Source organism: Nanorana parkeri, unplaced genomic scaffold (genome assembly GCF_000935625.1).
Source record: "Nanorana parkeri isolate BGI_ZX_2015 unplaced genomic scaffold, ASM93562v1 scaffold265, whole genome shotgun sequence".
Classification (NCBI taxonomy): domain Eukaryota; kingdom Metazoa; phylum Chordata; class Amphibia; order Anura; family Dicroglossidae; genus Nanorana; species Nanorana parkeri.
In genome coordinates this window covers 1,268,519-1,281,082 of record NW_017306533.1, presented here as the reverse complement: position 1 = coordinate 1,281,082, position 12,564 = coordinate 1,268,519, and the positions used below count along the sequence as shown (strand labels likewise).

Sequence of the window (12,564 nt, the reverse complement as noted above, 5' to 3'; positions counted from 1 at the left end):
GGCAGTATTGCCCAGTGAAATCTTCACTTGTTTTTTAATGTGGTCTAAACACCATTTCCTGAAAACTTCCTGACAGTAAAGTTGTCTACAGACATAGAAAGGCAGTTAGATGTACAACAAGGCAGCTAGCATTTCCATAAAGAAGTCTGCAATTCACTGCTTGATAAAAATTCAGATTACTGAAAATAGAAAAGCCTGCAAGTAGAAGTTTGTACCATTTATTAGAGGTGCACCGAAATGGAAATTTTAAAACCGAAACGAAAATCGAAATAAAAAAAAAAATGTCAGGCCGAAACCGAAAAGGTTTATTTTTTTTAAATATTTTATTTTTTTATAAACTTAATTTTTTATATTAATTTTTATTTATTAATTCATTGGGGAGGAAAGAAACCAGGGATGCGCCGATGTATCGGCCGAAACATGGCTCTTTCGGCATTATGCCAAAAGTGCCATTTTCGGCCGATATATCGGTGCATCCCTACCATTTATCACTATTCTGGAAATCATAGAGATCACCAGCACATCATATGTTCAAAAGGAAAATGTATTAGTTACATAGCAATGCAATGTTTCAAAGCGCTAACCATCTCCTTCCTCAGGCAAGCAGCAATATCAAGGTTTGCCTGGTTAGTGCTCTGAAATATTCTCTGTGATACATTGCTTATGGTAAGGACACAATAAATATGGTGTCATTCAAGACCTGAATGTAAAATATAGGGGGTTACTCACTAAGCTGCTGAAGGCAGTGCATGGCAAAGCGTTGTGACACATTGCCATGTGTTGTGATACACTGTGTTGCAAATAAATACATGCCTGTATCATTTTATCACTACACACACAGCAGCACAAACGATAACACAAGTCGCTTACAGTTCTGCGTTAAGTCATTTTTGTACAGTTTCGCAAAAAAGAAAAATGTTGCGCTTTTAGAAAATATATGTTTGGGGAAGTCTTTTACAAATGCTAGCAACGCCGCAATTGAAAAACAAAACAGGGGGGAGGATTGCAAAAATGGTGTGGCCAGCTGAAGTTAAAAGTGTTCCAGAGGGCTTGGCAGCAAAATGGTTAATTGAAAAAAAAAACCACAAAAGATTCTTCACAACTCCTTTTTTAGAAAAAACAACTGGGCGGCTGGCTCCGCCCAGTTGTCATTCAATGAACCGAGGACGCTGGGCTGTCATTGAATGACAACAACTGGGTAGAGACAGCTGTGACATCACGGCTGGCTCCGCCCAGTTATTTACATTTGCAGGGAGAACAGTCTGCTTCGGTAGACCATTCTCCCTGCTTCAGCTGTGGCTTCGTCTCAGCTGAGCCGAAGCATATGCGTATGGCTCGACTGAGCCGCTAGGCTGCCTTCGGCTGCTGTACGGGCTATTGTAAATAGCCTGTACAGCAGCCCTTCAGTTAGACTGAACTGAAGGGCTCGCCGATGCTTTGACTTAATCCTTCGGCTCCTTCGTGAATAACCCTCATAATGTATTTTCAGTTAAAGCCTACAGTTGTCAAAATAATCAGGAAGTTAGAACTGTCAGGTTTTTATTGTTGTCCATGACCCCATCTGAAATATCCCCTCACATTTTAAGCCTGTGGCACCAGGGCAAGGAATAAAAAGAATAATAATAATAATAATAAAAAAAATAAAAAAACACAATTTCAACCTTTTCCCATTTTAATAAAGTATTTTTGTTGCTATCTATGTCCACTTTTCCTGAGAAATTTCCCAAAGTTTTCTGTCCTCATTTGTAAAGGATAGCACACATTTGTGACCATATTTAGTGTATAACATGAAACAAGGTCACATTCTCCTTTATAATTAGCAATAAAATGTTGTGATACTAAAAAAGGAGCTACACATGTAGGTTTGTTTTCAGAGCAAACGTCCCAATGTACTTTTCTTGTCACTTTGGAAGTGGCAAGAAATTAGGAGGCCCGGGTGGCAGAACTTAGGCTGGGTTCACACCTGAGTGTATTTTTTCAGCTCGTTTTTCGCTGGGGGTTTTTTTGCGTTTTTTAACAAGTTTTTCCACGGTTTGATTTATGTTTTTCCCTTATTTTCTCTATTTAAAAAAAAATAAAACAATTTCACTTTCAAACGTCCCGCCCCCCCTGTGACGCGGCCGCTCGAAAGGGACGGAACCCGGAAGTCGGCATCCACCGGAGGACACAGCGGGGATCAAGGACAAGGTAAGACCTGTACGCTGTATTCCGGAGTGTGGCTCGGGGTTACCGATTTGTTAACCCCGATCCACACTCGGGAACACCAATGGAAACGCGCTGAAATACGCTCCAAAGAAGCTCCTGTACTTCTTTGGGCGCAGGGCGTTTTTCAGCACGTTCCTACGCGCTGTAAAATGCCAGGTGGGAACCTAGTCTTTAACCAGGCACTGTATCTGACAGATTGCAAGTTTTAATCTAATTAAGAAAAAAAAAACAATTGGAGCATTGCCATGTAGGTTGGTCCGCAAATGGAAGGGGACTGGCTTTCTCCATTGACATCTGCTATCCCCTAGTCCCACAGAGCACTGCAGGGACAGTGGAATAACACTAAGAGTTGACTTTAGTGAGTATTCTTGCCCTCGTTACGTAACAGTAAGGCAAGACATTACAGCAATAAATGAAAAGGTGTGTTGCTGCAATAAAGGTAAAATAGTTACAAAAGGCACTGGTGACTGCTTCTCATGTGCCTCTCAAGGATACGGAGAGGTGTGGCAGCTCCAGCACAAGGACTTATTTTATGTTTTGTAAACAGAATTGTTGCATGTAAATTCACACTAACAGTAACACAATATTTCCTTCCCTGTAGGAAAACAAATCAGCTAAAACCTTAGTTTAATATTATTATTGTTATTATAATAAAACAGGATTTATATAGCACCAACAGTTTGCACAGCACTTTACAATATAAGGAATACAATTCAAGACAAGATGGTAAGGAGGGCCCTTCCCGTGAGGGCTTAAAATCTAAGAGGAAGGGGCAAGTGAGACATGAGGAGGTAGCTGTGTGGGAATGAATTATTTGAAAAAGAGTTCAGTGGTTAGTTTGAAGTGTGATAGGCTTCCCTAAAGAGATGAGTCTTTAGTGATCGCCGAAAGGCAGTCAGAGTGGGAGATAGACGGACAGGTTGGGGAAAGGAGTTCCAAAGAATGGGAGAGACTCTAGAAGTCCTGGAGGGGAGCATTGGAGGAGTTGACGAGGGACCTAGAGAGCAGGAGGTCTTGGGAGGAGCGTAGGGGACGGTTATGGTGATACTTTGAGACCAGGTTGAAGATATAGTCGGGGGCAGAGTTGTGAATGGCTTTGTAAGTGGTTGTTAATATTTTGAATTTTATCCTTTGGGCGAGTGAAAGCCAGTGGAGGGATTGGCAGAGGGGGGTTCCAGACACTGAGCGGTTGGTCAGGTGGATGAGTCTAGCAGCAGCATTCATGATAGACTGAAGGGGGGATAGTCTGTGTAGATTTGGTCCAATGAGGAGGGAGTTACAATAGTCGAGACGAGAGATAACAAGTAAGTGGATGAGCAGCTTTGTGGTTTCATTGGTGTGGAAGGGTCATATTTTGGAGATGTTACAAAGGTGAAGACGGCAGGATTTGGATAGGGATTGGATGTGGGGAAGAAAGGTGAGGTCCGAGTCAAGGATGACACCTAGCACCTTGGCATGGGGGGAGTGGGGGGGGAATACCATGAGCTCAGTTTTTGAAAGATTTAGCTTTAAGAAGTGTTGTGACATCGAGACCGATATGTCAGTTAGTAAATTAGTGATACGTAAGGAGACTGAGGAGGTGAGTTGTGGAGTGAAGAGATTTGAGTGTCATCAGCATAGAGATGGTACTGGAAGCCATGTGAGGTGATCAAATGACCAAGAAAGGAGATGTAGCTAGAGAAGAGAAGGGGGCCTTGGGGGACCCCAACAGAAAGGGGAAGAGGTAGAATTTGTAGGTTACACTAAAAGAGCTCTTAGATAGGTAGGAGAACCATGAGGCAACAGAGTCTTGTAGGCCAAGCAAGTGGAGGAGCAGTGTGTGGTCAACTGGTGGTCAATATGCCACAAACCTTATCTTTAAAGTACGCCTTTAATGTGTGAAATATGGGTGCTGCCGATCCTGGCTTCCTTCTGAAGATGGCCAATGCTTGGCTGTGTCTGCCTTCAATAATCTTAAATCACAGACCATGAACAAGCATGCAGTAAATGAATATCAAAGAAAAGTGAGAACTTGTTATATTACTTCTGGGGTCAGCATGTGAAAAGTACTGAAGCCAGTGCTTCACCATGATGACCAAACAACTAGACTTTTCAAAAGTAAAGACCAGCAATGGTAGCCGAAACTGTGTATTTATATTTTGGCAGGTTTGCTTTAATAATTTGTAGGTGCGGTAATTAGACTATATTAAGAGTCAACTGATACACACAAATCAGAGCTCAAGAGGACCTGTGGTACTGCAAGTAACCACTTACAAGGTTGTGCAATGGGAATATATTCAATACCTTACATGCACAAGTTCTACTCGCAAATTGCCAAGACCATGTGTAAAATATGTAAAACCCATTCATTAAAACCCATCTATCAGTTCACATATACTACCTATATAGTTACATAAGGTATTTTATTCTCCGATCCCATTTTCACATGTGCTGTGTATCCCTTACATCAAGTGCCTAAAAAATATATATATTTTGCAGGTATCTGTAGAGACATAGGGAGAACAATAAATTTCTGGTCTTCTTTACGGATTGCTTGACTTCCGTGGCGAGCTTCATTAGACATTTTCGCTCCCACAGAACATCACTTACCCCAACACACAGTTAATCAATGTTTAGTTCAACAATGTTTTTTTGTTCTATTTTATTTCAACTAGATTATAACATAGGGCCATTTTAGAAGTAAAGTGTTTAATTAAATTCTTTAACCAGCCAACTATCAAATGTGGTATCTAATTTTAAAATACGAATTAGAAAATACAGTCTAGTAAAAGCAGAAAAAAACAATGAAGCATTGACGTGAAGGTTAGTCTAGAAATGGATAGAGGCATCTGCTATCCCCTAATCCCACAGAGAACCCCAGAGATCCCCAGAAAAGTCAATGCTGACTGCGGCAAGTATACTTGCTCTTGTTACACAATTGCATAAGAATTTATCAAGTCACAGGACATAAAAGTTAGTTAAGAGATTACTGCATGTTGCAGCAATAGAGGTAAAAATGTTACAAAGGACATTGAGTACCGCTTCTCATGTGCCTCATACGGATAAGGAGAGGTGTGGAAGCTCCAGCACAAGAGCTTCTTTTATGTTTTGTAAACAGAAATGTTGCATGTAAAATCAAGCTAACGATCGCAATACTTCTTGCCATTTCCAAATAATCAGGCAAAATCTTACTTCAATATGCCACAATGTTCATCTTTAAAGTACACCTTTAAATGGATGCTTCCATTTATGGCCTCCTCCTAAAAAATATAAATTGCTTGGCTGTGTCTGGCTTCAAAAATGCAGTGTTTCATATGTTATAAACAGTTGAGTATAAAAAATGTCTTATAGGGAAACAAGTTATGTATTTTTTTGTGTTATCAAAAAGCAAAAGGACTCCCCAGAGACAAAGTCAGACAACCAGTATCCTCTGTGAGGAATGGTTGTCGTTAAATATATATTGGGTCTGCAACTAGGCAAAACATGGAAAAAGGAAAAAGAGATTGGTCGCAACCAATCTGTTTTTCCTTTTTTGTGTGTTACCCTATTGATATACTTGTTTCCACTGGCGGAACTACCAGGGTCGCAGCGGTCACAGGCCCTGGCGTTCCGTCACTTGGGGGGGGCCCAGCAAGGAAGTAGAGGGCCCCCCCGCGATCGTTCCGCTCCTTCCCTGTCGCACAGCCACCCGCAGCATGTACGGGCAGCTGTGCAAAATGGCTGGAGAGGCTGTCACTGATTTCTGAGAATTTGCTGGTCCAGCCTCTTAGGGGCGGAGCTAAGAGGTCCGTCTCCTCTTAGCTCCGCCCCCCAAGACGAGGAATGAGCCTGCAGGAGAGGTAAGGTAAGTTTGGAGTGAGTGAGAGATGGGGGGGGGCCTTCATGGTTTCTTGCACCGGGGCCCTGAAGGTTCTAGTTACGCCTCTGCTTGTTTCCAGTCATAAGGTAGTGGCAACCCACTATGATTTTAGACAGTGAATTTTGAAGACACTACCCCTTGCACATTTAATTGTAGTGCGTTTCCTAGGCCATATGCAGCATATGCTTTATCCAAAAAGATTTGCAGATATCTGTACAGACATTTAGGGAAAAGAAGATTTTTTTTGGTCTTCTTTAGTTATAGCTTGACTTGTACATACATGCCATGCCATTACATAAAGTGGACATTTTCTAGTTGCCATAGTGACTGGGTGACCAAGATTTTAAACCTTGTATGAAATGCTATGCCTATATTAGTCACAGGATAAATATTAAAGTCCATTAAACCCTTTGGTATTTTACAGCTGCTGCCTTCGCTTGGATTGAAAGTATTTTGCTCCTATGAAGTTGGCTACAACCATGACACATACAAGTTAATTGAATAAGCCTCTCCAAAGAAAAAGATGGCTAACCAACATATCTAGTCTGAATTTTTTGGTTTTATTTGGAAAAAATGAGGGTCATGTGACATAAGAGAGTTTATAGAAGAGGTTTGCAGCAATTTCAATGCCCTTGATTACTTTCTATAGCAATTTGTAAATGCTTATAAACTTGTTGCTGTATCTAGCTGTAATACTCATCTGTGCAGATATAAAATAGTAGCATACCATGATCATCAGCAGTTGTTTTAAAGGAGAACTACGAGATGAGTGATTTCCACTCACCTCATAGTTCTAGCCGACCTGTGACAATGAGACTGTCACATGTCGGCTCAGTAGATCGGGAGGTGAGTGAACACATGCCGGGTTCGTTCACCTCTCGATCCTATCACGGCTCTCTGCCGTGAAAGGGGAGGGGCTGGATTCCCCTCTCCCCGCTCCAATCTGCCAGCGCTGACTGGTGGAATGGACGGGGGAGGGGGCGGGTACAGCTGGCTCTGCCTCTAGATAGGCAGAGCCAGCTGTCACTCACGCAGCTGGGCGGATCTCGACGTCGATGTCGTGATCCGCTCCGGCGTCTCAGTATACCGCGAGCTGTAGCTCGCGGTATACTGAGCTTAGGGTAACGGGAGGACGCTAGTTTGTGTCCTCCCATTACCCTTAGGAGAACTATGGGGAAAAACACTGACCCCATAGTTCTCCTTTAAATAACATTACATATTTAGCAACGTAATTTGTGTGACAACAGAATTGTAAATTTCAGAAAATGATTGCATTACATGAGTTGTCTGAATTTTAGGTGACTGTTTTCAGTTAAATAAAAAAATAAAAAAAATCCTGGCAGAAGATTTAGTGAAATGTAATCTAACAAAATGTTTTGGTTTGTGTCAATAAAGCATGGTATATTTTATGGCCATGTTTGACTGTGGAATCTATAATTGACTGTTCATGTATGGTTATGAGTAAAAACAGAATAAGGTAACTGTGTATGTAAAGAAAACTAATTTCATTCAAATCAATACAATTGTCCACTGGTGATTTTTTCATAATATATCCTGAGCAGTTCTTACTGTAAATGTCAGAAAAGGGAAAAACTTTGGTTTACTGTTCATACATTTTCTACCCTGATTCCCTGCATACTTTACTCAACAGATCACATAGAACTGCACAACCCATTTACAGTTGACTATTAGAAGTATGTGTGAAAAACACTGATATATCACATTATATACATGTCTCAGGTTTTTAAACTTTGACCCGGAAAAAATGTAAAATGTATTTTACATAAATATATAAATATAATTACTTACCAAGAAAAAGGACAACCAGCACAACTATAATGGATAAAAATGCTTTGTTCCAGTATGGAGAGATTTTACTCCATAACTGAAATCTGAATATTTTCCTCCATCTGGAATGAAAACACATAATAAACACAACATAAGATCAATAACAAAAATAACATATATGCATAAATTGCTTGCATCTTGCATAAAAAAGGGACATATACTAATATACTTGTTTTAAACTATACATGCCCTGTAACACACAAGCGCACAAAAAATAAAAAATAAATACCATCACAATGCAGAACACAACACAGTTATTGAAGCTACATGTGTGACCTCTACAGGACATGGTGAGCCAATACACTTGATGTACTTGGGAATGAAAACTAATATATATATTAAAACTAATAATATATACACACACACATACATACAGCTGAAACTCGAATAATTAGAATATCGTGCAAAGCTCATTTATTAAAAAATCACTTCTACTGTCGTGGTAAACAACCTGCTTCCCTATGTATAATGGTCTGGCCCTCTAGCAACTTCAGTGCAAAATTATAGCTAATTATAGCTAATTTGCCTGCAAACGTCAGGTGGTCATAATAAACTGGCCACTCAGTGTATATCTCACACATTTTAAAACAGGTAACATCCCTTGGAATCTACCGAGAATGTAAAAATAATCTCATTGTCACAGGTCGGCTAGAACTATGAGGTGAGTGAAAAGCACTCACCTCATAGTTCTCCTTTAAATCTTTACTGATTTTATCAGATCTATCCTACAGTATACCTGTAACTAATGACATGCATTAGACAAATTGTGAACCTATAACAGTGTAGTCAACATTACATCTATGAATTAGCCTCAATCTGATTTTAAAGGGTCAGTTCAATCTTTGCCATTTTTTTTGGTCACACGATAGTTAGCTCAAGTGTTTCTTAAACCCAAATTTTCAGGAAAAAAATAACTTTACATTAATGTTAGTGCACATAAACACGATATAGTGTCCAATGTTTGGTAAACTATAAAAGATGAGGTTGTACTGAGTAAAGAGATACCAAACATGTCAAGCTTCAAAATTGCATGCACCCGTGAAATGGCAAAAAACATTGCCCAAAATTATCCATAGGCGATGCTTTAAAAGCTCACATTCCCACCCCTCTACTCCTCATTCAATCACAGAATGCCTTGTATTTGTTTTAGAAAACCACAAGGCATTTTGTGAATGGGCAAGTAGTGAGGAGGGGAAGGGATGCGTCCAGAGCACTTCACTGCTTGAATTACATCCCTCGCTCTCGGAAATGCTCAGAAGCCCTGGCATAATGTATAGAAGCTGGTATGCTGCATGGTAAGATTTTTAAACTTTGCAAACACCCCCCCCCCCCCCCTACACACACACACACACACACACACACACATACCTCTTTCTAATGATAATTTACATCCCACACCAGGCATGTAAATTATCTTTTGTTTTGTTTCCTGGAATTTGGCTTTAAAGGAAACCTATTATGAGAGGAATACTGCCATTGTTGATCTCCTGATTATTTTAGTTGTATGTCTTTTATGATGACTCACTGACTTCAGTAATTTTTAAGTCACTGGCCTAAAACAAGTACACATGTGAGGTAAGTCAGAGGACCTCTTTTAGGTCAGCAACTGAAGGTATTGAACCTAGAGAGGGCAGTGATGACAGCCCTCCTACTATCCCTCAGTACAGGCGTTCTTAATTCTTACTATGCAACAATTTCATCTCTATTCTTCAAAGACCACACATGTACTTCTATGTGGGCTTTGACTTCGAGTCACACGATTCTGTTGCTGTGCAATTACTCTCTCAAGGAGCCTACAATGATCAGTATGTGGTCAGGATCATCCTTCTTTTATCTGGCCTGTATAATAAGACTGCAAGGCAAATGGTGCTCCATGAAGATTAGTGGCAACAATGCAGTTTAAAAAAATGAGGTGGCCTTGAACAACTATGGATATGCATAGATTTAAAAAAAAAAAAAAACAGCAACCCTAGATAGATGGGATATGTATCATGCAAACACTTCAAGGGTTCAGTTACATTATCAAAAAACACACTTAGAAGCATGGGATTCAGAAGAGTATCCAGCAGCGTGTTTTTTAAGTAGTATTCATGCCATGATTAAAAAAAATATCCTGTGAGAATAAATGAAAGTGAACACCTAGCCATGGCATTAACAATGCACCCGACATTCAGCCCCCTACAGTGTACACCAATAAGCCTGCGTACCACACGTAATTGTTTCCAATCTTTGGGTGGACCCTGATATGTATCAGAATTGCCTGCAAAACATCCTTCTTTTAGTGTCCATCTACACAGCTTTAATCTCAATTTCCATTTATTAGGGATGCACCGATACCGTATTTTCGGTATTGAGTACCGATATTTTCTTCAGGTATTCGCCGTTACCAGATACCGATACCGGCATGCTGGGGTACAGTGGGCCCGGCTTATCAGGTGTACCTCTGACCGGAAGTTGAGTGTACCTCTGACCGGAAGTTCCGGTATCGGGGTAAGTATCGGCACCGATACTAGTATCGGTATTGGTGCATCCCTACCATTTACCTATTAAGTGTCAAATTAGGGAACTCTTAAATTTAAATACACATTTTATATTATTTAATAAAAAATGTTAAACTAAGTAAAAATCTCCAGTGGCGTTAAGCCATAGCATGTTATAGTACATGCTGACAGCTTCACAAAGGAACCAAGCTGTTACAAAAATATCCTAGGCAGCTTGGGTCAAATGCATGTTCCAATACATACAATACATGCATCCAATACAATTCTCTGAAAAATTCAAGTTACAAATCTTACAAAATTGAAAAGTAGATTACAAGATGCACCCCAGTTAAAGCCTAGCATTACATGGGTGACCCAAGCTGCACCACTGCATAAAATTCTTTCTGTGATTTGGGAACTATAGGTTCTCCTCTAGGTTCTTGGCACCCCCTCCACCATATCATTCAGAAAGACTGTGGGGGGAATTCACAAAACTTGAGCAGAAAAAAATATGGAGCAGCTGCACATGACAACCAATCAGCATCCACCTTTTATTTCAAAGCTTAACTGAACAAACTGAAGAGAGAAGCTTGAAGAAAAACAAAAAACTGTAAAAGGCTCCTGCTAAGAGGCTATGTGGAAGCTCTCTTCAATTGGGCTGCAAGGGATTACTGGAAATTAATTTTCTGGATTGCATTAGCAACAAGTTGTTTGCAATAACTCCAGCTTTTTTTAAATTGCTATGATTATATATGATCTGGTCCTTAGGCAGTTTACAATTACGTAAATACGACCTCAGATGAACAACAACATATGACATATTACATTGTTTAACCATCTTTTTCTATTCAAAACCGAAATTAAAAAAATTGTTAGGCCGAAACCGAAAAAAACCTTTATTTAAATATTTTCACATTTAAATATGTTATTTTTATTTACTTTTTAAACTTTTTAATTTTTTTATATTTATTTATTCATTTTTTATTAAATATTTTATACTTTACTTTTAGGGGCTTTGGGGAAATATTAGGGGTCTAAGCAGACCCCTGATATTTCCCTTTTAAAATAGAAAAAGATATACAGTCCTCAATCTCTTTTTCTGTATCCCTTGTTATAAATGAACAGGAATCCTCTATGCTGAGTGTTCCTGTTCATTCATAACATGAGGACATGGTGTGTTTACTATAACTACAACAATGAATGAACAGGAGGTGATGTAGATCACTTCCCATTCATTCATAATTGAGGATATAGTAACCATACCATGTTCTCAATTATCTACAAACACTCAGCGATCACTGAGTGTTTTTTTCCAACAGAGCTCAGTTTGCAAACAGAATCATTTCAACAGTGCTCAGGACAGGACATACTGTTCTGCTTCTGTAACTGACTCATGGCCTCTTCCTGAAGCCCACAAAGTTTGACCTCAACTTACAGTCTGTTTTAAATGGCATCCCTGAGAGTGTCTTTAGGCTGGCCATACATTACTTACATTTTTGAAAGAACTTTTGTACGAAAGAATGTTTGTTCGATTTTCTACTAGTTGACGGGGTGAAAATGATGATTGATTTCGACCAAAATTACGAAAAAAGGAGCAGGATGGAAAATGTTTCTCGAAGGAACAAAATTCAGTGAATGTGGTTTTCATTCAGGAAACTCCATTCATTCCAAAATTGAAAGTTAAAAACAAACAAAATTTTGATCGACATTCATCAAGTGTCTGATGGCATTATCAGGTGGTAAAGCAAAATCTTTTATTTGGAAATCTAATAGTGTATGGGCTAAAGGGATATCAGGGATGCAATATTTCTAGACTTTTCTTTCTATATCTCAACACTGAGACTTATTTGCCATAAAGTTCTCGAAAATCTCTGCCTTTGGGGAAAAAAACTGGCATTTAACACTAAAAAATGTTTTTATATACACTATATTGCCAAAAGTATTGGGATTAGGGCTGCAACAACTAATCGACATAATCGATTATAATCGATTATTGAAAAAGTTGTCAACTTTTTCAATAATCGATTAATCGGCTTCCGATCAGTTGGCCCTGTTCACGGCTCCACACGCGCTGCGCGCCGCACCTCCTCCCCCACCTCACTCTCACCGCCTCCAGACAGAGAAGCGTGATTCGTCACTCCAGAGAACACGTCTCCACTTCTCTAGAGTCCAGTGGCGGCGTGCTTTACACCA

At 39.7% G+C, this 12,564-nt stretch overlaps 1 protein-coding gene across 3 annotated transcripts in view; it reads right to left on the bottom strand.

Annotated features, from left to right (window-relative positions):
• The window catches only part of BCAP29 (B-cell receptor associated protein 29), a 33,982-nt gene that overhangs the window by 15,501 nt on the left and 5,917 nt on the right, over positions 1-12,564 (bottom strand). For all 3 annotated transcript variants that reach the window (XM_018557078.1, XM_018557079.1, XM_018557077.1), the window contains exon 3: positions 7,853-7,953. In XM_018557078.1, coding sequence (XP_018412580.1) covers positions 7,853-7,953 — 101 coding nt within the window. The remainder of the gene's footprint in view (positions 1-7,852; positions 7,954-12,564) is intronic.